At 39.7% G+C, this 27,634-nt stretch overlaps 1 protein-coding gene across 2 annotated transcripts in view; it reads left to right on the top strand.

The window, feature by feature from the left end:
* Kiaa0586 (KIAA0586 ortholog) overlaps nt 1–27,634 on the top strand; it is a 94,354-nt gene that overhangs the window by 22,995 nt on the left and 43,725 nt on the right. For both annotated transcript variants that reach the window (XM_075947849.1, XM_075947850.1), the window contains exons 10-24: nt 400–529; nt 1,912–2,129; nt 2,737–2,809; nt 5,275–5,502; nt 6,681–6,855; nt 9,169–9,363; nt 11,662–11,849; nt 14,035–14,145; nt 14,990–15,070; nt 17,123–17,316; nt 18,486–18,604; nt 22,669–22,868; nt 24,911–25,067; nt 25,920–26,139; nt 26,770–27,023. In XM_075947849.1, the coding sequence (XP_075803964.1) occupies nt 400–529; nt 1,912–2,129; nt 2,737–2,809; nt 5,275–5,502; nt 6,681–6,855; nt 9,169–9,363; nt 11,662–11,849; nt 14,035–14,145; nt 14,990–15,070; nt 17,123–17,316; nt 18,486–18,604; nt 22,669–22,868; nt 24,911–25,067; nt 25,920–26,139; nt 26,770–27,023 (2,543 nt within the window). The remainder of the gene's footprint in view (nt 1–399; nt 530–1,911; nt 2,130–2,736; nt 2,810–5,274; nt 5,503–6,680; nt 6,856–9,168; nt 9,364–11,661; nt 11,850–14,034; nt 14,146–14,989; nt 15,071–17,122; nt 17,317–18,485; nt 18,605–22,668; nt 22,869–24,910; nt 25,068–25,919; nt 26,140–26,769; nt 27,024–27,634) is intronic.

Below are 27,634 nucleotides of genomic sequence, written 5' to 3'. Positions count from 1 at the left end.
GGTTAGCCAAGCAGTGATTTAAGTTATATAGTTTCTGAGTGATGATTTCTAGTCTGGGTAGCTGGGAACGAACAAGCGGCCTCCTAGGCCTCCTACTACACACTTCAGTTCTTTTCCTTCCTCTAATGTTTCCCTTTCTATTTACATACACACACGCACACACGCACACACACACAGACATTCTGTATTAGAGAGTTAGTGGTTAAGAGCACTGGTTGTTCTCAGAGGACCTGTGTTCAGTTCCAAGCACCCACATGGTAGCTCATAGCTGCCTGTATGTAGCTCCTCCTGAGGCATCAGACACACCATGGTGCACAGGTATACATGCAGGCAGAAAGCTCGTATGTATAAAATGCTTACTGAGTTTATGACAGCTTAGGAATTTCTTATCTTTTGTAGCATTGAAACTCTACATTCACAGAGATGTCCTTCCTCTGAAGAGCTAGGAACAGCTAACGTAACTGTGAGAAAGTATGATGATGATGTTCATGATCTTGGCCAGAGGAAACAAACAAATGACATGCTCCAGGTAAAGTGGGAACAGTGTTAAAATACATGGTTATAAGGTAAAAATTAGGAAGAGTCTGGGGAATGTAGCTTAGTTAGACAGCATGGTTGCCTGGCATACGTGGATGACATCAGGCATGTTGGCACACACTTGCAATCCCAGCACTGTGGAGGTGGATGCAGGAGAATCAGAAGGTCAAGGTTATCCTTTTGTTTGAGGCTAGCTTGTGCTACATCAGACTCTGCCTCAAAAACAAACAGATGTGTACTGTAGTGTGTATGAATATATACCTAGTAAAACATAATGATAATGCAAACAAACGGAATAAAAAAGTCAGTAACCCAGGAATCAGAAGGAAGGGTGAAACTACAGTCCTAGAAACATGACCGTCAGATCTGTTCCCTTTACAAAAAAAAAAAAATTTCAGCAGTCTCTACTAAATGATTTCTTCCTAGCACTCTGGCCAGACCTGTGCCACTGACGTGTCCCACTTTCCGACATCTTTTTTTCTTTTTGAGGCCACTTTAGTATATAGCCCTTGATGACCTAGGAGTTTCTCTTAAACCGGCTTCAAACTTAGTGATCCTCCTCTCTTTGCCCCTGAGTGCAGGGATCACAGCAGTGTGCCACCACACCTGTCCTGCCCTTCTGGCTAATAGAGGAGTGAAAGGTCTGTCCAGTCCACAGTGTCTAGAGCAGCTTGCTCTTTGTTTTGCCTTGCTTTCTTCACCAGTGGAGGTTTCATTGGAGATCAGATGACCTAGCACTGCTCTGGATGTCCTGTCTCTATTGCAGATAATATTTGTAATAATTTTTTTTAAATAAATAAATTTATTTATTTAGTGTACAACAGTCTGCTTCCCACACACCAGAAGAGGGCGCCAGATCTCATAGATGGTTGTGAGCCATCATGTGGTTGCTGGGAATTGAACTCAGGACCTCTGGAAGAGCAGTCAGTGCTCTTAACCTCTGAGCCATCTCTCCAGCCCATTTTTTTTTAAATATAATTTTTTAAAGTGGAAAACAAACCAAAGAGTGGCAGGTATTCAGTAACTTTTCATTTGGACAAACTGAGCCCTAGTTAGGACTATATTGATTCTAGTGTATGGTTGCAGCAGTGAACTAGCTAGCTCTTCTTTGCATTACACGCTTACTTTTTTTCTGTATTGTATGTTTGTGTGTGGCGGGGGCATATATGCTAAATGTATGTGAGTGCCCAAGGAAGCCAAAAGAGTGTGTCCTCCTGGGACTGAGCCACCCGATGTGCGTGCTGGGAAATGCACTCCAGTCCTCTGAAGAGCTGTGTGCACTCATAACTGTCACCATTTCCCAACCTTTCCTTTTAGAGTAAAATCAATGGAAGTTTAATGTACTAAATTTTCTGCCTCTTTTTTTTTTTTAAGGTAAAACAGTCTCCACTTATCTTGAGGTTTTCAGATCTTCCACAGAATTCTGCTAAGCTTCAGACAACCAGTACCAGATCTGTCTTGAAAGATGCTGAGAAGATTTTGAAAGGAGTACAGAACAATAAAAAAGTGCTAGAAGAAAACCTGGAAGCTATTATCCGTGCAAAGGATGGAGCTGCTGTTTATTCCTTTATCAGTGCTTTCTCTGCCAATAGGTGAGACAGGATGTGCGCATCACAGCGCTATTTACAAAACTGTCAGATCTGCGTACTAACCTTCCTTCTTAAAGATTCATTTATGTGTAGGAGTATTTCACCTGCATGTTTGTGCATGCACCATGTGTGTGCCCAGTGCCCATAGAGTTCAGAAGAGGGGTCCACTGGAGCTGGGAACTGAACCCGAGTGCTCTCACCTGCTGAGCTGTCTCTCCAGCCCCACAGCCCCACAGCCCCACAGCCCCACAGCCTCACTTTCTGAATTTCTTTCTCAAGCACTCACTTAGCTACTGCGTTTTCATGTTTGGGAACGGCCCCTAACGCCTCTGAAGATGTGGTTCCTGCTGTGGATAGACATGGAGGTGCCGTGTTTTCCCGGCTGTGATTTTCCATTTCTGCTTTCGCTCTGCCTGATATTGCCTTCTTTGAGTTCTTCATAGACATTTCCTTCTAACATTTAAGGAAGGCTAATACCGTCACTGATTGTTTTCTCAGGAAGAGTATTGGGCTACAGGGTAGCTTTAAAGCTTGACTAGACTCATCCGATCCTGGTCCTGTCATCAATATATTAAGTCTGATTTAAGAACATTTCTGTTTTCATTTATAGAGAGATCTCAGAGAAAATTAGGATCAGAAAGAAAGTAGATGACTGGATTAAAATCATTTCAGCAGAAATCCAGGTATGTCATGGAAAAAAGTGAAAATCAAGTCAGTTCTCTGAATATAGCATAAATTCCAGGTTATTGATGTATGTCTACTTCTTTTGTTCTTTTTGCAATACTGAGACCTGAACCTAGATCCTGTCTCATGCTAGGCATGCACTGTACCATTGAGCCACATCCCTCAATCATTTTTTAAAGAAAAGATTTATTTTCATTCATGTGTGTATGTGTTTGTGTCCATGTGGTTATATGACAAATGTGTGCAGGGCCCAAAGAGGCCAGAAGAAGGCATTGGGTGCGTTGGAGCTGGAGTAACAGGTAGGTGATCATGAGCTGCCCAGTTTGGGTGCTAGGAGCTGAACTCAGGTCCTTTAGAAGCCTATCAGCAGCTCTTAACCACTGAACCATCTCTCTAGCCTCCACTCGGGACTTTCTGAGATGGCGACTAAGTTTCCGAGGCTTAAACTCACAGGAGGCCTTTAGCTTGAGATCCTTTTGTCTAGCTTCCTCCATGAAGATAAGTCATGTACCATCAGGTCTGGCTTAGGATTCTTTTGTTTGTTGTTATTTGGTTTTTTGAGTAATGATCTCACTATATATCTCTCTGGCTGACCTCGTGCTCACTGTGTAAAACCCACCACTTCTGCCTCCTGAGGGCTGGGTTAACGGTGTTGTCACCACCCCTGACCTGGTTTATGCTTCTTCATTTCACTAACATTCTTTACCTTTGCTTATCAGTAAGTATAGAAGTATAGTATTATTTAGGAAACTCTTTTTTTTTTTTTGGTATTTCGAGACAGGGTTTATCTGTAGCTTTGGAGCCTGTCCTGGAACTAGCTCTGTAGACCAGGCTGGTCTCGAACTCACAGAGATCCGCCTGCCTCTGCCTCCCGAGTGCCGGGATTAAAGGCGTGCGCCACCACCGCCACTCGTCTAGGAAACTCTTTATTCTTATAAATTTTATTTGGCTCCTCTATGCCAAAATATTAGACAATAAATGAAGTATGATAAATTTGAAAGAAAAATTGACAAAAACAGAAAATGAAATTCTACTTGCAAAAGATGTTTCAAGACAGCAGATTGACTAGCACTGATGCACTAAGGAAAACATACCAAAGTTACTAAAGCACAGAAAGTCAGTTCTAGGGGAAGCTTTCTCACACCCATGAAGGACACAGCATGTCTTCGGACATAAAGTCTCGAAGTTTTGTGTATTTGAAGTGTAGAACTAGACAAGGTAACCATTACTTTGTATTTGAAGTGTAGAACTAGACAAGGTAACCATTACTTTGTATTTGAAGTGTAGAACTAGACAAGGTAACCATTACTTTGTATTTGAAGTGTAGAACTAGACAAGGTAACCATTACTTTGTATTTGAAGTGTAGAACTAGACAAGGTAACCATTACTTTGTATTTGAAGTGTAGAACTAGACAAGGTAACCATTACTTTGTATTTGAAGTGTAGAACTAGACAAGGTAACCATTACTTTGTATTTGAAGTGTAGAACTAGACAAGGTAACCATTACTTTGTATTTGAAGTGTAGAACTAGACAAGGTAACCATTACTTTGTATTTGAAGTGTAGAACTAGACAAGGTAACCATTACTTTGTATTTGAAGTGTAGAACTAGACAAGGTAACCATTACTTTTATTTTGGAATGCAAGGCAATTGATGGTTTTCATCCAGTGTGCTTGCATGTTTACTCTCGGTGGTAACTAGGGCAGTAAAACCTTTGTTATTTGTGAACAAATATATAGATGTATGTATATATATTATATACATACATGCATACATGCAAATACATATGTAAACACACACACATATATGTATATACAAATATGTATGTTTATTTAATTGTATAAACTCACCAGATAAAAAGATGAAGTGACCTCTGGCTGTATTCCAATGAGCAGAATATGTTGCTATCACTGTTAATCCTATGTAAATGTTTATTTAAATCTTCAAATAATTTAAATTTATATATAGTCATCTTAGTTATATTATAAATTGTGTGCCTAAGTTTGTTATTCTAAAGTATTAACGTCATGTGAAAAACAACAACAACAAAAAAAACGTCATGTGATTCAAGCATCTGAAAGGTAAAAGCTTTGCAATGCCCTCTTCCTGTGCTTCTGTTGCCTCCTCCCCATGTCTCATAACTCGATAGCCTTTTAGTTTTAGAATTGTTTTGTTTACTTTGGTTTTATGAGACAGATCTCTCTGTGTAGCCCAGGCTGGCCTCCAGCTGGATCGCTCCTGTCTTCTGGTGCAGGAGTTGCAGGCATGTACTGCTGTGCTTCTTCTTAGGTTTTGTTCGTTTTTCCAGAAAGTTACTTTTTATGTGTAAGTTATTATTCTTTATTTTTAAAGCATTTAGAATTTCTAAACTATGTTTGTACAACAAATACGTTCCAGTAATTTTAGTGTAAAAGCATTACTATTTTCTTTGGCTTAAGTAATTTTAATTTTCTTTGCCGTAGGATGAACTTACGAGAAAAGATTATGAGCAAAAGAGATTTGATCCAAAGAATCAACGGAACAAGCAAGCTCTGAATATGAGTAGAGATATTAAAGCCAACACCCGAGACAAACCAGTGAGCAATTCTGCAATTCCAAGAAGACATTGTCAAAAACAAATACAGGAGCAGTTTAGGGATGCACCCGGAAGGAGCCGGCATGCCTCAGGTTCACAGAGAGAGAGGAAAGAAGTGAGCTCCTAATCTGAGTTTGTGTTTAGATGCCACATTGTTCCTGGTCATTTCCTTAGAGATAGAAGTAATGGCATGGATATGAAAATTTTTAAACTCTGGAGCTGTACAAACCTAGAGCAGATTTGTACCATTGCCTACATAAGACTCTGGACCTGTAATGTGGAAGACCACATAAAATCTGTCCTTTCTTCTATTTATTTTTAAAAATAATTTATTTTTATTTTATGAGCATTCATTAATGTTTTGCCTGCACGTATATCTGTGTGAGGGTGTCAGATCCCCTGGAATTGAAGTTACAGACAGCTGAGAACTCCTGTATGGGTGCTGGGCATTGAACTGGTCCTCTGGACGAGCTTCCCATGTTCTTAACTACAGAGCCACCTCTCTAGCCCCATTGTTGTTTGCTTTTTGTTTCTTAAGAGACAGGGTCTTCTATGTTGCCCAGGCTGGGAAGACAGGCACGCAGCGCCATGCCCAGCTGTGGAGCTCATACCTAGAATCACAGTACATAGCAGGCGTTTCTAGAGATTATTCAGCTGCCTTTACTAGTCAGATCCATGTCATGGAAAGGCACGTTCCATCTTCTTGTGTGTGCTCTATTTTAAACTTAAAAAATCACTTGTAATGCCTGATGAGTGCAAGACATGATACTGGTTGCTTGGAGAGGTTTTCCTTACTGCTCTAGCTGGCCATTAATGTTTTTGTGCTAAGCATGGATTATTGAACAGAGCAATGCAATTAAATGCTTGGCTCTAATGCTTAATAAATGCTGCATTTCTGTGGCATTTTGAGATTTCTTTATGTATTTTATGTTATATGGGTGTTTTGCCTGCATGTATGTCTATATACCAGAAGAGGACTTCAGATCCCATAGGACTACAGTCATAGATGGTTGTAAGTTACCGGGAGTTGAACCCGGGTCCTCTGGAAGAGCAGCCTGTGCTCTCTATCTCTCCAGTCCATTTCTGCGGCATTTTGATTATGGTTGAAAGTAGAGCTGGGAGTGTGTAAAATAATTTAAAGGCGGTTTAGTTTATTTAAACATAATAGCTATGCAAAATGTGTTTAACCATTAATACCTGAAAGTATACGCAGTAATGTAAAACCTTTTATGTTTGCTTAGGTGGAAGACATTGCTATTTTTATAGTAATGCTAACATTTTTTGCATTCGTAGGGACTCGTGAAGTCAACCACGGTATTACAAGATGAGGATTATATGTTACAAATATATGGGAAGCCAGTTTATCAGGGCCATCGCAGCACTCTTAAAAAGGGACCATATCTCAGATTCAGTTCTCCATCTCCTAAGGCCAAACCCCAGAGACCAAGAGTAATAGAGCTAGTAAGAGGTGAGGACGCTCATCTGTTGTGTTTACCGCATTGTTTACAGAATAAGCTTAATTCTTAATGCTCTTTATTTGTTAGCTACGCACACAGCTCAAGGTCCATGATCCCGGAGAAGGGGAGGGAGAAACAGCAGAGCTCCAATCTGCTGCGGCACCTGCTGCTTCCTAGTGAAGCATGTGTGTGGGCACTCTGGGGGTTTTGTTACCAAAAACTCGTAGCCAACAAAGATGATTGATTTCTTACTGACTTTTAATTAAATAAGAACATTTTCATTTATTAATATGTGTTTTGGCTCATGTCAGCCATTTCATTTGCATATTTAAATGTAATATAGTTAAATATTGACTGTTAATTTTGATTACAGTTTAAAGTGTCTCTTCTTACGTCTAAGACATTAGTAAGCTTTACCAACAGTGTAGTTAGTGGAGGTTAGCTCACTCTAGAGTTGGAGCTATGGCAGTTGCTCAGCTCTCTTCCCTTTGTAAATGCTGGCTGAACCAATTGTTGATCCACTTACCTGAGTCCTACAGATTTTTAAAGGCTTGCAACTTATTATATTTACCCTAATATTTCTCTTAAATATTGGAATTTTATTGTTAAAATTATATTTGGAGTTTTGAAAGCCTTTCTAAAACAATAGCTTAAGGTTTTAAAACACTTCAGATCCTCGGATAGCTTTTTTTTTAACAGAGGAAATAGGTGGAAATCTTTATTTTTATTTTATGTGAATTGGTATTTTACCTGCATGTATGTCTATGCCAAATCTCTGGAACTGAGATTACAGACAGTTGTGAGCTGCCATGTGGGTTCTGGGAATTGAACTAAGGTCCTCTGGAAGAGCAGCCAGTGCTCTTAACCCCTAAGCCATCTCTCCAGCCTCTCAAATAGCCTTTTCACTAAGCCTTTTAAGGTAAAAGTGAGTGACAGCTCTGGACATAGTGCACATCCTTGGCCTTGTTACTTGCTGGTTTTCCTCTTTGACATGGAAAAAGAAATTCAAATTCTGTAAAGAGACAGATAATAAAAACTTTAAGTTTTTTTTCTGTTTATGTTTATGTGATTTTGTTGTTTGTTTGTTGAGACCGGGTCCCTGTGCAGCCCTGGCTGTCCTAAAACTCACTATGTAGACTACTTGACTTTGAATTCACAGATCACCTGCTTCTGATGCCCAAGTGCTGGTGTTAAAGGTGTGTTTCCCCCAGATCTTGACTTTTTTTTTTTAAAGAGTTGTTTTTATTTATGTTTGTGTTTGGTGTTCCCAGAAGCCAGAAGAGGGCGCCAGATCCCCTGGAACTGGAACTACAGGTGGTTGGGTAGTGAGCCACCCAATGTGTATGCTGGGAACTGAACTCAGGTCCTCTGAAAGAGCAGCAATTACTCAGCCACTGAACCATCTCTCCATCCCTTGTTTGTTTATGTTTGTTTTTCTTTCGAGAGACAAGGTTTTTTGGTGTAGCCCTGGCTGACTTGGAACCAATCTATAGACTAGGCTGACATTGAACTTTAGAGGTCCACCTGCCTCTGCGCCCTCTGTGTTGGGAGTAAAGATCGCCACCACTGGATCAATTGTTTTTTTTTAAGGTAGGGCTCTTGATATTATAGCCCTGGCTCTCCTCAAACTTCTGGCAGCCTCCTGCCTCATCCTCCTGGTGCCGTGCCACTATGTCTGACAAACTTACAAGATCTTGATAACTTAGAATGTAGTATCTGTATAAATCTACATGATAGAATTAGAAATATATACAATAACATTAACTTATAAGTTTTAAGTAAGTGTAGACTTAGATTAACTACATAATTTCAAAGGATAAAAACTGGTCATTCAGAATTATACAATGAGTAAAGGTGTCATGAGGAAATGGGGGACAGTCCTAACAAATGGTCATTAGTTTCTTATATTGTGAAGGAAAATTAATGAGTCTGAAGATAAGTTCTTCAGAATCTTTATTCAACTTTTTAAAAATTATTGTATTACAGTAGCTGTATTCAAGTGTAATGGATAGGCAAACTGGTCTGCAGGTGAGCTGCCTGGTTTTTGTTTGAAGATAATTTTTATTTGAATATAGCCATGCTCATTTATAATCCATGGCTGCTTGTTATATCACCAAAGTTGGATGGTTGCAATTGAGATAAGTCATTCCTGTCTGGCCACTTAATAAGTTTGCTAGCCTCTGGTCTATGTATTATTTCTACTGGAGACCCTGTAAACTTATTAAATTGAATGAAATCTGGCTGAAAAAGAGTTGTATTTCACAGTGGCTAGGTAGTAGATACTTGTCATAATTTTAAATGTCTGCTACTGATGGTCGTTGTAGGCACTAAAGTCAAGTCGGCAAGAACACAGACTGACTTTTATGCAACAAAACCTATGAAAATGGATCCTAAACTGCAATATCCCATCACCACACTACCTCATGGTGACCAGCAATATCTGTTCAGCCCCAGCAGAGAAATGCCTACTGTTTCAGGGACCCTGGAAGGTCATCTAATCCCAATGGCAATTCTTTTAGGTAAGAAATGATGAATATGTGGCAGCGGAGAACGGGAAGGGACTCATTGCTTAGGATCAGTTGCAGGGGGCCACCTCCTTTCTTATGTCTGGGGAGAGCCTCACATGTAGATTATGCAGCGACAGTGATCTCTTCAGCAGTGAGTTCTCGCCAGAATCTCTCTCCCAGGAAATATTCTCTGTGTGTGTTGCTGGTGTGGGTAATACGACTAACATGTCATTGGCCTGCATGGTAATCCAAGAAGTCCAGTGTGTCTTAATATTGTAAGTGTTAGGAGAGATACTTTAAAGCATTTTTATATACTTTTGAGCCAGGTTATGATAAGTAAAAGCTAGGTGGTCATATATTCTGGGTGAATAGTTGGTTATTTCCTTATATGAGGTCTTTATGAGTTATCCCGTTAAAAACTGGACAGATCTACTGGTGTGACATCACATACCTTTACTCAGGGACAAAAGGCATGGGAAACTGCACGTCTGTGGGTGCTGGGAACAGAACCCCCCAGATACTCTGTAAGCTGCAAGTGCTCAACCACTGAGCCATCTCTTCAACCCTAATTACATTTAAAAAAAGATAGATTTATATTTTTAATTTGTGTGTTTTGTGTGTGCCTGTATGAGTTTATGTGCACAGTGTATATGTGCAGACACCAGTGAAGGCCTGAGAGCAGTCAGTCACCTGGAACTAGAAGTTGTGGTGTTTCAGATTTAAGTGAAGTCTTTGATCCATTTTGAAATTTATTTTAGTATAAGGTGAAAAATATGAATTTGATTTCATTCTTCTGCAGATAGAAACCCTTCTCTGCTAGCACCTTTGTTGAACTGGCTTTTTTACAGTGTACAGTTTTACCTCCTTTGTTAAAAATTAAGTGAGCATAGTGATTTTATTTCTGGGTTCTCTCTGTTCCATTGGTCTGCCTGTCAATTTTTATGCCAGGACCAGGCTGTCTGTGTCACTTTGGCTCTGTAGTATAATTTAAGATTGGGTATTGTGATATCTACACAGTGTTCTTACTTTATAAGATTGCTTTGTTGATTCATGGTGTTTTGTAGTTACAAATATGTTCTTGTATTGTCTTTTCTAAACTTGTGAAATATGGCACTAGACTTTGGTTAGATATTGCATTAAATCTGAAAATGAATTTTGGTAGTATTGCCATTTTCACAATATTAATTCTGCCAATCCAGGAGCATGGAATGTCTTTCTATCATCTGTATCTTCTGTAATTTCCTTTTAATATCTGAAAGCATTTGTTGCAGAGGTCTTTTACTTCTTTGGTTAGGTATATTCCTAAACACATAAAGTTTTGGAGTTATTTTGAATGAAATATTTTTCCTGATTTCTTCTCTGAGAGTACACTGTAATTATAAATGAGGCCTACATTTTATGTTTTGAGAGAGAGTCCCCCACTAGCCCATGCTGACTTTGAATTCATTATGTAGTCTAGGCTGGCCTTAGACATCTAGGAGCTGGGATTGTGGGCATTTGCTGTGCACAGTCTCGGGGTCTTTGACCTGACTGGGTCAGCAAGAGAATGAAGGCAAGATAAACACACAGATGGCATACAGAAAAACTGGGGTTCAGTGAACTGGGCTCTCTGGTGAAGAAACCTTTACTCCTGGGAAGCTCACTATTCATTTCATACAGTTGAACTGAGAGCCTGGGATTATTGAATACAGCTGAACAAGATGCCTACAGATAAACAAGGAGACAGGGTTAGTTAATCTTGATTGATTGGTTCAGTCTCCAGGGGAGGAAATACGCAGGGGTCATGAGAGGAGAGGGTTACGGTGGACATTTTCTCCACACACTGTCTATATTTGTTTGACTGAGGAGGGCAGTCTTGCCATACCCTGAGCCTAGCCAGGGCAAAGGGTTGCCATTTTCTGGAGGTGCTGAGGCTTTGAGGTCCTTGAAATGCCTGTGCCCACGTCTGTAGCACATTCCCCCAGGCTGCTGTGCCTGCCTCCTTCAGCTTTACTCTGAAGTGTAAAAAACAAGCAGGTTTTCTGACGTGAAAGCTGGCAGTTTGGAGCATCTTCTAATATGTAGATGCTAACCTTTACTTTAAGAATAAGATAGTGTATGGAATGGGAATTACATACAGTAGCTAGTAGTTCGGCACTGCTGACAGCTGCTCACAGGCTGGCGTAGTGAGCACGTGTAGACCGTGGTGATGGAGAGGTGCTTAGGAGACGGCCTTTCCTTTTGTGTGCAAGAGCAGTCACAAAGATCCAGACATTTTGATTTTTTCCTTTTGTTAGAAATAGTTCTTATTCTCTACCCTAAATTTCACAGGACAAACCCAAAGCAATAGTGATTCCGCACCACCTGCTGGAGTACTGATAAACAAGCCACATCCTGTAACTGTGACTACTTCCATTCCTCCCTCATCTCGAAAACTAGAAGCCAGAGTTAAGAAACCTAACGTAGCAGTTGTGGAAATGAAATCAGAAAAGAAGGATCCCCCTCAGCTCTCTGTACAGGTATGCCAGGGTGCGCGAGCAGACCCTGTCACAGCCACAGGAACCCTCGTCAGCCATTAGTACCTAAAACTGATTACATAATTTTCTGAAGACTTCACTTTCATTAAGGTTCCTTTATTACTGTCAGGCTGTGATGCCTCTGTCCTTGTTCTGCAGCTCCTCTTCTCAGTCAGGGTCCACAGCAAAACTACAGGACAGTATTCTAAAGGGTGTTGATAGTGTGCTGTAATTAACTTTTAAGAATTACCATGCTGGGCGTGGTGGGACATCCCTGTAGTCCAAGCCAAGGGGGCAACCATTGTAGCACTGCCGCAGGTTCAAGGCCAGCCTGATCTACTTAGCAAGTTTCTAGCTAGCTATTCAGCTAGGTCTGTGCAGAGAGTCCATGCCTCAGTAATAAATAAGTAAATAAATAACTAAATAAACCAAAACATACAATAAAAGAAACAATTGAGTTCATGAATTGATTAATATAATCAATACTTCCAATTTTATCCAATCATAAAACATGAATGAAAGTACAAAGAACTCATTTTTATACACCAAAAACATTCAAGTTAACCTTCTTCCCAATTTAATGTGAAATTTTAGTGAAATGCTAATTTTTAAAAAATATCATGAGATTTTGTTTTCGTGAACTTTAGGATAATTTTGATATCTGAAAGAATAAAAGGTTTAGAAAAATAAAAAGTTTGTTGGCTTATTTGGGGCAACATTTGAAAGGTAGAGGCTGAAAGGTCAGGAGTTCAAGGTTATCCTTAGCTACAGAGCAAGTTCAAAGCCAAGCAGCAGGGTTACTAGACCAGTGTAGTAGGATTTCAGAATTCACTTTATTATTTAAAAAGAATATAGAACAGGATAGAGGCTTGTTATGTTAAAGAGAGTAGGCTTTATATAAGTGAAAAATGCATATTATATTCAGCTTAATGACATAAGAAACAAGTAATTTTAAACTCCAATTCTTTTGTTTGTTTTTTGTTTTTCAAGACAGGGTTTCTCTGTATAACCACCCTAATTGTCTTGGAACTCATTTTGTAGACCAGGCTGGCCTTGAACTCACAGAGATCCTCCTGCCTCTGACTCCCAAGTGCTGGGTAAGGGCATGTACCACCACCATTCAACATAGACTCCCAATTCTTACTATATATACCAAATGACCTCCAATTTGGCACTCAAAATTATAAAATACAAAGTCATAAAAATTTGAAGACAATTTCATTGGACTTTAATTAAAAGTGAAACAAATTCTGGGTATTGGATCTGAATAAAGCAAATACTTTAGATATAATAGGGAAGAGAGATTTGAATTTAAAGTCTAAAAGTTACATATGTCAAAGAAATTTAACTGACAAGGAAAGCAGTGTATAGTGGCAGCATATGAAGGGAAGGTTCTGATGAAGACTTTGTTTTTAAATACAAAGACTTCTGTAAGTTATAAGAAAACATAGACCTAAATCCATTTGGAGTCCAATCCATGAATGAGAGTCTACAGAGGGTCAAGTATGGATTAATAACAAGGAAATTAGATGTAAGTCTTGCTTGTAGCTAAGATAATAATTAAAATAATAATATACTCCCATTTAATTTTTGTTTTGCAAAACTGCTCATTTTAGTTGAGTGTTGGATAAAACTTAGAGGTATGTTTTTAGTGGTATAAACAAGGATTGGATAGTACTTTGCCAATAATTACAAAGCATATTGAATATCCTTGCTCTGTGGCCCAAAAAGTTCATCAGAATCGATCTAACATGAAGTTTGGGGAGAAAGTACTGCATGTATGAAGATACTGGGGTTTGTGTGTTGTGGTGGTGACCTATGTGTAACAACGGGAAAAACTGGCAGTAAGGATGTATGATCCTTAAAATATTATGCAGTTATTTAAAATATGAACTCTACAGAGAAGCAGGATAAGGTATTTATGGCCTAATAACAATGAAAACAATCAGGACCGAGAACACTAAATCTTGCTTAAATGGGTAATAAACAGAAAGGGTGTAGGTCGTCAAAGTGAAATTATCTTAAGAGAGAATTTTGTGTTTTTCTCTTTGTTTTGTATAATATACTTTCATAATTCAAAGTAACAGTTAACCACAATAACAATTTAGAGGGTATGTTTTGCTGTCCTTTTTGACAGTCACTCAAGTCCTAGAGGTAAACAGAACGCTGATGTTCTGTTCTGTTGTAGATACTGCCTAGTGTGGACATCAATAGCATTTCATACAGCAGCGTTGACAGGCTTTCCTCTCCGCCAAGTCCCAAAGAAGCCTCTCTTCCGCCACTGCACACCTGGATCCAGGTAGGTGTCAGGGTTCTTCTATTGTAACTGTTACTCCATCAGGAGTTGTTTCTCTCCTTCCGGTATGTGGGTCCCAGAAATGAAGCACTGGTTGTCCAGTTTGGGGACAAGCACAGGTACAGACCTGCTGAGCCATCTTGCTAGTCCCATTTTTTTTTTTACTTTAACACCAATGTAATCTGTTTCTGTTGTTTCTGAGTCTGCGAATGTGGACACTTGCATAGCTGCACTTTTAAGTACTTTCCTCAGCCTGTTGATAGGTGCTTTAACGTTTCCATGGAGTGCGGGGGAGATGGCTCAGTGGGTAACAGTGCTTGTGGCTAAGCTAGAGGACCAGAGTTTGATCCCCAAGACCCACATGATAGAAGGAGAAAACTGATTCCTGTATTTTTCCTTTGACCCTCTACATGATGGTTTGGTGTCATCATGGGCACACACAAAATAAACAAATGTAAATTTTTAAAATTTTTATTTATTGATTCAGCTTAAATGTCAAACTGGCACTTTTGTTTATTTTGTCTTTTGAACCAGCGTCTACACTGTAGCCCTTACTATTTTAGAACTTATCAACTAGCCCAACCAGAACTCACAGTAACCCTTCTGCCATGGCCTCCTGATCATTTTTTTAAAAATATTTTTATTGAAAATAATTATCTATAGTTCTTGAAATGATGAGATAATGGGTTGAAGACTAACCTAGGTTTTATTTACTAATTAAATCAGTTCTGAATAGAATATTAAAATAATAAGGCTGTATGAAAGTTATAGTATATGTGAAAATCTGGTAAATTATATGGACATATTTTAAGATTGAAGGCAATAAAACTTTGTAATATTTCCTTAGACTCCAGAATTTATGAAGGTGGATCAAGAAGAGGCAAAGCTCCCAGGAACTGACTTTGATGAAGTAATTGATGTTATTCAGGTAAACAAAGCTTAGAGACATAAGTCGTTTTTCCTACAAATACTTTTCCAGGTAGTTGAATGCCTTCTGGCTGTCATAACTATGTTGCATGGCTTTAAGAAACATGTTTTTACTTTGATTTAAATAGACTTTAACTTCTAAATATGATTATTTAGATTTCTTTTAAAATTATGAAGTATTTTTCTGTAGTATAGTTTTGTCTTCATAAACTTAATGACAGCCCACCGTTTCCACCTGGAACATTACCTGCTGCCTTCATTTCTCTGGCTTTCTCCATTTTATTACATTTAACCTTGATTTCTGGAGGCAACGCTAGGTTTATTTTGAGAAAAAACCTTATAGTTTAAAACCCAAGAATGGATGTCAAAGTTTTGAAATTGATGGCAGTAGTAAAATAGGAGAGAAAGATAGGAAAAAGTAAAATAGGTGAAAAAGGAGACATAAGATTAAGATTATTTTAGTATTATTAATAAGCCATTTAGTATTATATTAAGTCATCTAGCATTAGTAATAAGTCATTCACATTTCCTTGACTTTGAAACTTAAGATTATTTTGTTCATGAAAACTGAGGGGTGAGCATTTGTTGCCCTTGCAGAACCCCTGCGTTCAGTTCTCAGTGCCCAGCATGGTGACTCACAGCTGCCCATAACTCCAGCTGCAGAGGACTCGACTCCTGCCCTCTGCTGCCTCCTGCACACATGTGCTTCACGTGCTTAGACTCAGGCGCCTACACACAAAATACATACATAGTTCAATGAGATCTTATTTTAGATTATGCATGGGTGTGCATTGTATTTTTGTACCCAAGGTGTTTTCCCATGTGAATTCCACCTAGGAGCCTTATTTGTCTTTATATTCCTAACGTCTAGCATGCTCTTGTCTGGCTGACTTGTTTGTCAAGGTGCAAGTGGAAGAAGCGGTTGTAGACTTAACAGTAGATTTGGGTTAAGTGACAAGAGTCTCTTACTCCAGCTCTTCCTCTCACTATCTGAGGGCTTTATTCCTCAGTAGAATATTGATGAACTGTGATATATAAAGAGAATGGGCATTTTGAGATGCTTAATTAATTATAGAGAAAATTATCTGTGTGATTTGGGTCAGAATGACGTGTGAAAGAGAAAGTGGATGGGGTAGAAGGTTTAGGTGGCAAGGTTGACCAGGAGTTGATAGTTGTTGAAGCTGGTGATCACAGACATGTGATTCATATCATCTACGTATAACGTGTAATAATTAGGCATTATTTTATAAACTTTTAAAGAAAAGGCATTTTTCATAAGGAAAAGTTAAAAAATTCAGAGATGACTTTGGGATGTGACACGGTAATGAAGGTAATGCATAAGATTAACTGTATATTCAAATGTAAATTTCAGCTTCTGCTAGAATGAAGAAATATTTGGGATTATCAGGTTTTTTGTGATAATCAAGTTCATAAATTTCTGGATATTTCATAATGTTTAATGCTAGAATCCCCAAGTTTTTTAGTTATTGAGTATATATAGGATGAATATTAAATTTTATTCTATTTATTTGTTTGTTTGTTTATTTGTTTATTTATTTATTTATTTATTTATTTTGAGACAGGGTTTCTTTGTGGCTTTGGAACCTGTCCTGGCACTAGCTCTTGTAGACCAGACTGGCCTCGAACTCACAGAGATCCGCCTGCCTCTGCCTCCTGAGTGCTGGGATTAAAGGCGTGCGCCACCACTGCCTGGCCTGAATTTTATTTTTTATGTTGTGTGTATGGTGATGTGGAATCAAACCCAGGGTTTTATACATGTTAGGCAGCTGTTCCACCCCGAACTACACCCAGAGCCTGAACACCGTTTAAAAAACACAAACCATGTAAATGCATTTTCTCCAGTGTCATGTATGATTGATGTCTGTGCTGTGTAGTATGTATGCTATATTTAACGTCTTATCACTTAAGTGGAAAGGTCATTGGCTGGTTTGTGAATGTTGGTTAATTCATATAGCTGAGTTCTTTGCCTATGCTTGGCACTCATGTTGAGCAGATGTATGAATATAATACTTGGTTTTTATGATGTTACCAGGAAGAGGAACAGCGTGATGAAATTCCCGAATGCTCAGCCCCAGTGCTGGAGTTTAACAGAAGCGTTAAGGTCGTTCCTACAGAATACAACGGTCCTTCGTTTCCTCCGGTGGTCTCTACTTTTCATCCCACTACTGATATTTTGGATAAAGTAATTGAGAAGAAAGAAACATTGGAAAATAGTTTAATTCAGTGGTAAGTTTCTAATCCTATTGGCATTCATAGAATCAGAATAGCAGATATAAGTGGACATGGCTTAGAGGAGGACTCGGTAAGAATGAAACATAGGGTACTGGTGTGTAAATAAAGCAAGAGACACAATATAAACCTAGTGTATGACACCTTAATAATATAGGTTTGCACCAAACAAGTGTTTGAAATATATATCAGGTTATTAAGTGTACTTATCTCTGAATCTAGTATTATGAGTGAACCTTACCTTATTTATTTATTTATTTATTTATTTATTTATTTATTTATTTATTTATTTATTTATTAGTTTTTCGAGGCAGGGTTTCTTTGTGGCTTTGGAGCCTGTCCTGGCACTAGCTCTTGTAGACCAGGCTGGCCTCGAACTCACAGAGATCCACCTGCCTCTGCCTCCCGAGTGCTGGGATTAAAGGCGTGCGCCACCACCGCCTGGCACCAGTTTTTAAAAAAATTCATTTTCTGAATTTTCCATAATGAAATCAATCATTTCTATAACAATAGTTTTTACTGTGCCTGTTAACGGCCCTAAGCAATGAATTGGAAGGAATCTCCTAGTTTTCCCTTTTCTTTCCCTCTTCCTACCAGTGACCTAGGAAATAACATTTTTCTTCTTTTTCAAGGAAAAGAACCCTCCTGGAAAAGTTTCTACCCTGCCTTGCTTTCTGTTTGTGTTTCATTGAGACGAGAACAGGACTTTTTCTAGCATTTTTAAAATAAAATCACTTCATTCTACTTAACTCACAAGTAGAAACATTCCATGGCTAGTTTAAGGATGCTGTGTAAGCCTTGCCCCGTCCCAAACTCTGCTCAGTGAGCTTCATGGAGCTTTGATCTGGTGTGACTGTGTGTGTGTTCTCTGGGTGAGACGTACACTGTCAAGTGCATAGTACACTGGATGATCATCCACCCAAATCTCAGAGTTAACTTGGGGCTTGCAGGTAGCTTTCTGTCAGGCTAGTATGAAAGCTCTAAGTCTGTTTTATAGTCTGTCCCCCAGGAGGGCTTCCCACGCTCGTTCTTTTCCTTCCAGGTGTAACTGTCAGATGGCTGCTTTCCCATGGCTGTGCTGTGAGCACAGCTTATTCTTAAAGGGGACAATAGCTAACATTTTATACTTTTAACCAATTTAGGTGTATTTAACTTTATACTTCTAGGGTAGAACAAGAAATAATGTCAAGGATTATCTCTGGGCTCTTTCCGCTGCAGCAGCAAGCCAGACTCGATGCCAGTGTTTCCATTAGTGAGGCAAGCGAGCCATCAGCTTCTGACATTGGTACGTGAAATGGACCTGTTGTCATTGTTGCTATTAAATGATAAAGCCTTTATTTTTTTGTGGATTTCTGTATCCTGGTGGTCACCTGGATCCTTGCTGTCTTACTTTCTGCTTCTCTGTGGATGACATTAGTATGTCTTTCCCCTCTTATTACATATTGCAGCTTTTGGGTTGCTAAACCATTCTCCATATATATATGTATGTACATATGTAAGTTATATAAATATATTATGTAAATATATTCATTATATATTTTCATGGAGAAACAATAGAATACTGTGAGTGCATGAGTGCATGCATGCCCAGGCCAGAGGTAGCTTTTGCAATTCAGTTCTCTCTTGCACAGTAAGTTCTAGGAGTAACTCAGGTCATCATCGGGGGCAGTTCCTTTCTTTCAGGCCCCTACTTTATTTTTCTCATTGCTGCAGTCAAGTACCTAACATAGGCAGGATTTGTTTTGGCTGATGGTTTGAGAGGGTAGAAGTTCCTTGTGGTGGCAAAGACATGCAATGGGAGCATGAAGTGACCGGTCACGTTACATCCTCAGGAAGCACAGGAGACGTAAATGCGTCATACTCAGTTTCTTCCTCTTTTGAATACAGTCCAGAGCTCTAGTCCATGGGATGGTGCTGCCCATTGAGTGAGTGTTTTTCTCCTACTCAAGCCTTTCTGGAAATGTCCTCACAGATATATCTAGAGGTGTGTCTCCTAGGTGACAAGATTAATCATCAAAATCCATTTATAATAGGTATCAGAGTTTATTATAGTCTTACATACCATCCTCACTCACTAGACTATAAACCATTCAGTATTATAGACGCTGCTTCTTCAGTGCCTCGTTTTTTACTTGGAACCCCTTGAGGGCTTGAGCATTCACTGAATGGCTCAGCGAGGCGTTCTTTAAGCTCATGCCATTCCTCTGCCCCTCCCCTTGCATCTCTTTGGCTCTTCTGATTCTTCTTTTCCACTTTCCTTCTACCCCACAGTTTGTCTTTTTCCCTCCCTACCCCCCACCCACTCAACTCTCTGTCCTTTCTTTCTCTCTTTAGAACACAGATAGGCAAAAAAAAAACAAACCAGAATTGGGGGCGGGGAGGGAATAAAAAGAAAAGAAAGAAAAAGCACAAGAAACACACACACCAAAACAAAATCCATAAAAACACAAAGTCAGAAACCATGATATACAAATAAAAAATCAATAAGACCAAAAAGCTCAAACCAAGCAATATAACACAGAAAGTCTGTAGAAGTGCCATTGAGTTCTTTTTGTATTAGTCCTCTACTGCTGGGGTTGGAGCCTCCCCTAAAGTGTGGTTTATGTACCCAGCGAGACTCCACTAGAGGAAACTAATTTTTCTTTTGCACACTTGTAGATAGCTTCTTGGTTAGGGCTGAGAGTTAGTGTTAACTTTCCCTTCTCATTCGGGATCTGGTCTGGCTTGAATCTGTGCAGGCCCTGTGTATGCTATCATGGCTTTTGTGAGTTTAAATGTTCCCTGAGCCCTGAGAGTTTGATGAATGTGTCCCACTTAGGACTGAGTATTCCAGTCTCACTCTCTGCACATTGTCCAGTATGGGTGTCTGTGTTAGCAGGCTCAGCTTTAAAGCCTTTGGTAGGCATGCTATAATCCATGTCATCGCAGAGGTTAGTATAGTAAAGGGTTAGGGAGGAGGGGAGGGGCTCCTGAGGAAGGGGAAATAGAATATACAGTGTGGAGAAGCAGCAGGAGGATTAAACAGGAACGGGGAGGGAATATGGGGAGGGACAACTAACACTGAGTGCATTTGAGGGGTCAAATGGAAATACAGTACTTTAGAAGCCTCTTTAAAAAAAAAAAAAAAAAAAATATATATATATATATATATATATATATATACACACACACACACACACACACACATATAAAATGAAGACAACGGTCTTTTGGTTTTATTTTTTACCTTTTTTTTTAAAAATTTATTTATTTATTAAAGATTTCTGTCTCTTCCCCACCACCGCCTCCCATTTCCCTCCCCCTCCCCCAATCAAGTCCCCCTCCCTCGTCAGCCCAAAGAGCAATCAGGGTTCCCTGCCCTGTGGGAAGTCCAAGGACCACCCACCTCCATCCAGGTCTAGTAAGGTGAGCATCCAAACTGCCTGGGCTCCCACAAAGCCAGTGCGTGCAGTAGGATCAAAAACCCATTGCCATTGTTCTTGAGTTCTCAGTAGTCCTCATTGTCCGCTATGTTCAGCGAGTCCGGTTGTATCCCAGGCTTTTTCAGACCCAGGCCAGCTTGCCTTGGTGAGTTCCCGATAGAACATCCCCATTGTTTCAGTGTGTGGATGCACCCCTCGAGGTCCTGAGTTCCTTGCTCGTGCTCCCTCTCCTTCTGCTCCTGATTTGGACCTTGAGATTTCTGTCCGGTGCTCCAGTGTGGGTCTCTGTCTCTGTCTCCTTTCAATACCTTTCTACACTACAATTGGAAAAGCTAGTTGATGCAGCCTGGGCTAAAGGGAGGGAGCAGCTCCTAGTCACATAGAGTAAAACTGATAGCAAAGCCCTCTTGTTTTAACAAGATGGGTGGGCCACTGGGCTCACAGGAAATTTTTTTTTTTTTTTTTTTTTTTTTTTTTTTTTGGTTTTTCGAGACAGGGTTTCTCTGTGGTTTTGGAGCCTGCCCTGGAACTAGCTCTTGTAGACCAGGCTGGTCTCGAACTCACAGAGATCCACCGGCCTCTGCCTCCCAAGTGCTGGGATTAAAGGCGTGCGCCACCACCGCCCGGCTTCACAGGAAATTTCAAAGTTGAATCATTCACTATTCTACAGCTGTTGCCAAGGAAATCTCAGTAGAGTAGAGGACACAAACTTTAATAAGCTGAATGGCAACTTTAGAACCAAAACAAATAAACGACAAAAAAAATGAGATAAAAATAACCCCACGTCATGGCTCATTAGTTAATCCATAGGAACAACAGAACAAACAGCCAGTGAATTTGAGGATAGAATAAAATTACCCAGTATGAAAATAGACAATAAAAGTAAATTAGGAAAAATATTAGCAAACCCCTAGAACACCTGGGACTTTAATGGTTGACATTCTGTTTTCAGATTCGCCACCAAGAAAGGTAAAATGGAGCTGAAAGGTAACCCAAAGAGTATATTTCAACTGGGTAACAAACAAACCTACACATGGAGGAGGGTCAGGACTGGTCATGATTCCTTGGCAACAGCTGTAGAATAGTGAATGACATCAGTCTTTTGTAAATGCTAATTTAGTTGCCTTAGAGTCGCCAGTTCTACATATGCAGTTTGACGAGTTTTAAAGTAGCTATGCATTTCTGTCAATACCAAAGTATCCTTGAGCTGCTTTGCAGACAGTTCCCAGGCTCTACCCATGCGCGGTGGCCCTAACAACTGTGATTTGCCTTTCTGTCGCTGGATTTTAATCTCTTGAAGACTTTCATACATAAGTATTACATAACATTTTTGTTGTTGTTGTTGGCTGACTTTTATTTAGCTTGGCATTATGTTAACTTTTAAAATGTATAGTGTGTTTGTCCACCTTAATTTGTGTGCAGCAGGTGTTCTTTTTAAAAACATTTTTTTTATTCCTGTTTTTCCAATCTTGGATTAGCCTATTCTTCCTTTACAGCCTGCCCTTTAACTCCCAGACCCTGTTAGAGAAGCTTGAGGAACAGCATGCAGTGTTGTGATCACGCACCTGAACTAGAGGGAGGGGCGTGGCTCCTGCTTACTGCATCCTGTGTTTGCCGAGGAGTGGACATGGCATTGTTCTCAGCTGAGGACATTAGCACAGATGTGAAATTCATTAATTTCTGCAGTGGGGGGAAGAAGTCATATTAAATTTACTTGTTTATTAAACCAAGTTTGTTGCTTTGTTGAAAGAGGATGCTTATTTACGCTGTTATCTGTCCTTCTGAGGCAAGTAGACTTGCTTCTCTTCTTATCTTTGCTCTTCCTCCCATCCTCATCACCCATAGGTCGGCATCTCTAAACTGTAAGAATGAAGGTTTGGCTGGTAAGCCATGTTTCTTGGCGTTATTTGAAGTTCTTGTTTCTCAGTTGTAGGGACAAGCAGTGGAGCACTCCAGCTTTTTACTGATGCCGGGGTTCCTGTGAGTTCAGACATGATCAGCCATTTTGTGGATGAAGCACTTGCTGAGACCATCGCTGTCATGTTAGGTGACAGAGAGGCAAAGAAGCCAGGGCCTGTTGCCACAAGTGTTTTTGGTGATCCTTCAACAAATGAAACTAACCTGCCGGTAGGAATGACTTTACCTGCTTTTGTGACTTAAGAATTGTGGGGAAATTTTTTAGACATTATTTAAGAGCAAGTGTGTATGTGCGTATCTGCTTGAGATAGGTCTTACCGTATAGTCCAAGCTGGCTTGGAGCTCTGTATTCCGGGGTGGCCACAAGATCATGATAATTCTCCTACTTCAGCCATTTCAACTTCATAAAAAGATGCATTTTAAACTTCCTGTTGTAAGATTGTAAATTGTAGCTGGGTGGTTGTGATGCACACCTTTAATCCCAGCACTCAGCAGAAGCAGGTAGATCCCTGAGTTTGAGGGCAGCCTGGTCTACAGAGTGAATTATAGTACAGCTAAGGCTACACAAAGAAACCCTATCTCAGAAAACAAAGCAAAAGTAAAAAGAGATCATAGAATGTAATAAAATCTTATTCCTTGTTTCTGTAATTAACATTTCCCCTAGCATATAATTATTTTATTTTTGAGATTGGGTTTCTTTTAGCCCAAGCTGGCCTTAAAGTCTCTATGCAGCTGAAGCTGACCTTGAACTGGGTTCAGGTATGAGCAATCACACTCAACATTTTTTTTTAGAAATTTTAAAATCTGCCGGGCGATGGCGCACGCCTTTAATCCCAGCACTCAGGAGGCAGAGGCAGGCGGATCTCTGTGAATTCGAGACCAGCCTGGTCTACAGAGCTAGTTCCAGGACAGGCTCCAAAGCCACAGAGAAACCCTGTCTTGAAAAACCATTAAAAAAAAAAAAAATCTGCAGCAAAGTTACATGTGTGATACAGTAACCATTTTTTCCCTGTATTTACTTACATTTCACAGTTGATGGCAGTTGAACATATTTCTAAAATCTGTCTCTATATCTGCCCTATATTAAAAAATTATTTTATTGTTTTAAATGTATGAGTGTTTTTTTCTGCACGTATGTCTGCCACTTGTGTGAAGTTCCCACAGAAACCAGAAGGTGGCATCAGATCTCCTGGAAACAGACAGTTTTGAGCTTCCATGTGGGTGCTGGGCATTGAATCCTGGTACTCCGGACAAACTGCTAAGCCGTCTCTCCAGCCCCCTATTATATTTAAAAACATTCAGAAGTTGAGGATGTATGACCCTACCTTAAAACCACTGGCAGTATTTCCTAAGAAAGTTTCTTTGTTTTTTATTAATTATTTCAGTAAACATACAAAAATAATGGGTTAGCCGGGCGGTGGTGGCGCACGCCTTTAATCCCAGCACTCGGGAGGCAGAGGCAGGCGGATCTCTGTGAGTTCGAGACCAGCCTGGTCTACAGAGCTAGTTCCAGGACAGGCTCCAAAGCCGCAGAGAAACCCTGTCTCGAAAAACCAAAAAAAAAAAAAAAATAATGGGTTATAACATTTCACACATATGTTGTTTGCTCTCTCATGTCCTGTGCCTTCCTTCCTCTCTTTGTCCTCCTCCCTTACACAGCGTGTGATAGGTGATAGATGTATGCGCTTTAGTAACTCGATGCTCAGAGTGAGACTTTCTAACCCGGTCCCTGTGCGCCTCCCTTCCTTCCCTGCGCTGCACATGTTTTCATGGCAGTGATTAAGACAGTTTGGAAAAACAAGTATAAACAGGGAGTGTATAATTGTTGAGAATAAAGGCTTTTGGGAAAACTTGAACTGATACCTCAACTCTATATTTTATTTAGCCTTTCCTATACAATAGAGATACTTTTAGAATTTAAAAATCCCCTAAATTTTTAAGTTTAGTTTTGGGAGTTTTTTATTTTTTAGGAGATGAGGTTTTATTATATTGCCCAGGCTGGCCTCCAACTCTTGAATCTGGTTAATCCTCCTTGTTTCTTTCAGAGGCAGAGTTACTTCAATTGCCCAAGAGTATTATACTGGCAACTAAATACTTAAGAACCAGAGAACTTTTAAGCTCCTATGTTATTGTTACTTTGCCCATTGCTTAAATTCTGTGTAGTCTATGATTGAGTTCATGTTACTGTTTCCTATTGATTTTGTTTGGGTGATTATAAACATAGTGTGTCTTGTTTCACTAAATTATCTTAGGTAAGAGTTTGTACTCCAGTAGCTACACCACAGCCTACTCCTCCATGCTCGCCACCGCCTCCTCAGGAGCCCGTGTTAGTAAAAACTCCAGATTCTTCTCCCTGTGACTCAGATCAGGATGTGGCTTCCCCTCTTAAAGAGATATGTGCTGAAAAAGGTAGAAACCTTGTTTCGTTAAAAACATTGGTTTGTGTGTGTGTGCACACACACACCATGGTACGTGTGTGGAGGTCAGGGGAGAACTGTGGAGCTGGTTTTTTCATTCACTGTTATATGGGACCATGACTGAAGAACTCTGGGTGTCAGCCAGGTGCTTCACTTGCTGAAGCATCTTGTCTGCACTTAAAAATTCTGTAATTCAGTTTTACTTTTGGCAACTATAGTTTTTGATTAGGAAATACCGTTTCTTGCAAGGAAACTAAGGAATTGGTTGGCACTTAATACAGTAGCTGTCACAGAATACCATATACTAGGTAATTTATACGTTAAAGAGGTTTTTTTGTTTTCTTAAAATTTAGGAGTCTGTGATGTCAGACCAAGGGGCCACCTCTGGTGAGAGCCCCCTTGCTATATCTTGAATGGTAAAAAGCATCTATAGCAGCCTGAGAGCCTGCAAGCTGAGGTCTTCTTTCTCATGGAACTGCTAATCCCATGTCAGGCTCATCTACCCCTGGGTAGCTCACAAGGGATCTTGCTGCACACTGCAATGTGTGGATTGAGGATTAAGTTTCTAACATGAATTTGCAGGGGAGGCACTCATGCCTCTCTATTGTTTCTGAAAATATGTAATCTAATAACTGCTTAGACTGCTTTTAATGTATGGCAGTTCTAAAAATGCCATCCTTTCAAGGTTTTACTTTTTATACCTTAACAATTTTAGAAATTTTATTAAAAGCCATTAATGTTGTCATTGTTATGATTGCCATTATTTCAATGCCAGAGGTTATCTGGAACAGTAAGTCATCTTACTAGAAAGCTGCTTACTGAGTTGTTTCTTTTTTATCTTCAGGAAGTGATGTACCTGCCGTCACACTTGTTAGTACCCCAGTGGTTACCCCGGTTACCACACCTCCCCCAGCAGCCGCGCTTACCCCAACTTTGTCTGAAATTTCCATTGACAAGTTGAAGTTATCAAGCCCTGAACTTCCCAAGCCATGGGACAGTGGAGACCTGCCACTGGATGAAGAGAATCCCAACTCTGTTGAAGAACTTGTTCACCCGAGAGCTATGTAAGCGCGAGCACACCCTTGTTCTGCAGCCCTGCCAGTCTCTTTTCACACGCTACTCCTGCATGTAAAGTGGATAAGAAGGCCTGGGGGATGGCTTGTTAGGAAACCCAGGCTGGTCTGGAATTTTCTGCAACAACTAAGGTTGTTACTAAATTGCTAATCCTCCTGGCTTAGCCTTCTTAGTGCTGGGAAGACAGGCATGTTGCCACCATTCATGGTGTTCATCTATTCTTTAGGAAAAAACCAAATTGTATACAAGATAAATATTTTTAAATATAATTTATTCATACTGTCTCATCTTTGCAAAAGGCTTAGGTAAGTAAGAGTAAACTGTCAGATTACTAATGAAATATAAAATAATTTCTCTAGTGTAGATCATCATTTATTGTAATCAAGTAATGTTTATATAACTAAATATCACATATAAATTTCCTTTGTGGCTAGAACAGCTTTCAAGGTGGCCCTTGATTAAAGCACAACACCTTCGGAAAATAACTTGTTGATTAGTTATGTTAGTGTAGATCATATAAATACTTTGCTAAAAGAGACAGGTAAGTCTGTTTCTGTATATATGAATGGATGTAGACCTTCAGTGAACTTGTAATTGAAAATGTGCCTTTATCTTGTTAGTGTAATGTCTGTGGCCAAAGATGAAGAACCTGGGAGTGTCGACTTCCCTGCTCAGCCTGCACCGCTAGAGCCTGCTCCCTTAACCCCCCTTCCTGAGGGCACCAAGGCCCCTTCTGCTCAGCAGATACCGAGTTCTGGCTCATCAACAATGGAGAACTCTTTGAGCATTAGTGCCACTGAGACAGAAACTCTGGACAGACATATCTCTGAAGGGGAGATCTTACTTAGCTGTGGCCAGAACTTGGCTAACAAGAGTAAGTTAACATATAGTAATTGATTTTGTTGGTTACATTATAGTAATTTCCCTAGTGATAACTTCTGTTAAAAATGTTTTTCTTAACTTTCGAGTTTTAGCATGGCATAGTAGAAAGAAGAGCTGCTCTGTGAGGGTGGTTAGCCTTTCTGGGCTCTGACTTTGAAGAATAAAATCTCCCTCAGAATTCTTTCCTTTTAGAATTAATTTGAAAATAGCTTGAGATATATTCTATCAGCCTGTTTTTTTCTCTGCATACGCAGACACACAAATACATACTTATGTGTTTATATGTACCTTTATGTAGGATCATGCTGTGTATATTATTATAAAACCTGAACTTTTTACCAAGTAATGTGTGGTAAGCATATCTCAACATCAGCACATGGGTCATGTCTTTTTCCAGTGGTGTGTGATCTATCCAAGTAATGCTTGAGTGAAGGGGTTCGTATAGATAGCTTCCGTGTATACCAGGCTGTAATGGCCACTGTTGCACGTAGCTTCCATAACCCATGTCTGCAAGTGGAATTGCTGAGGTTAGCAATGCGCTGTCAGTGTGCTTCCTGGAAAGGTTAACCGCTTTTAGTGTTATTCACTATTCGGTGCGTTTAA

The sequence above is a fragment of the Microtus pennsylvanicus genome, chromosome 14, assembly GCF_037038515.1.
Source record: "Microtus pennsylvanicus isolate mMicPen1 chromosome 14, mMicPen1.hap1, whole genome shotgun sequence".
In the NCBI taxonomy this organism is placed as follows: domain Eukaryota; kingdom Metazoa; phylum Chordata; class Mammalia; order Rodentia; family Cricetidae; genus Microtus; species Microtus pennsylvanicus.
This window is presented reverse-complemented; position numbering and strand designations above follow the sequence as displayed.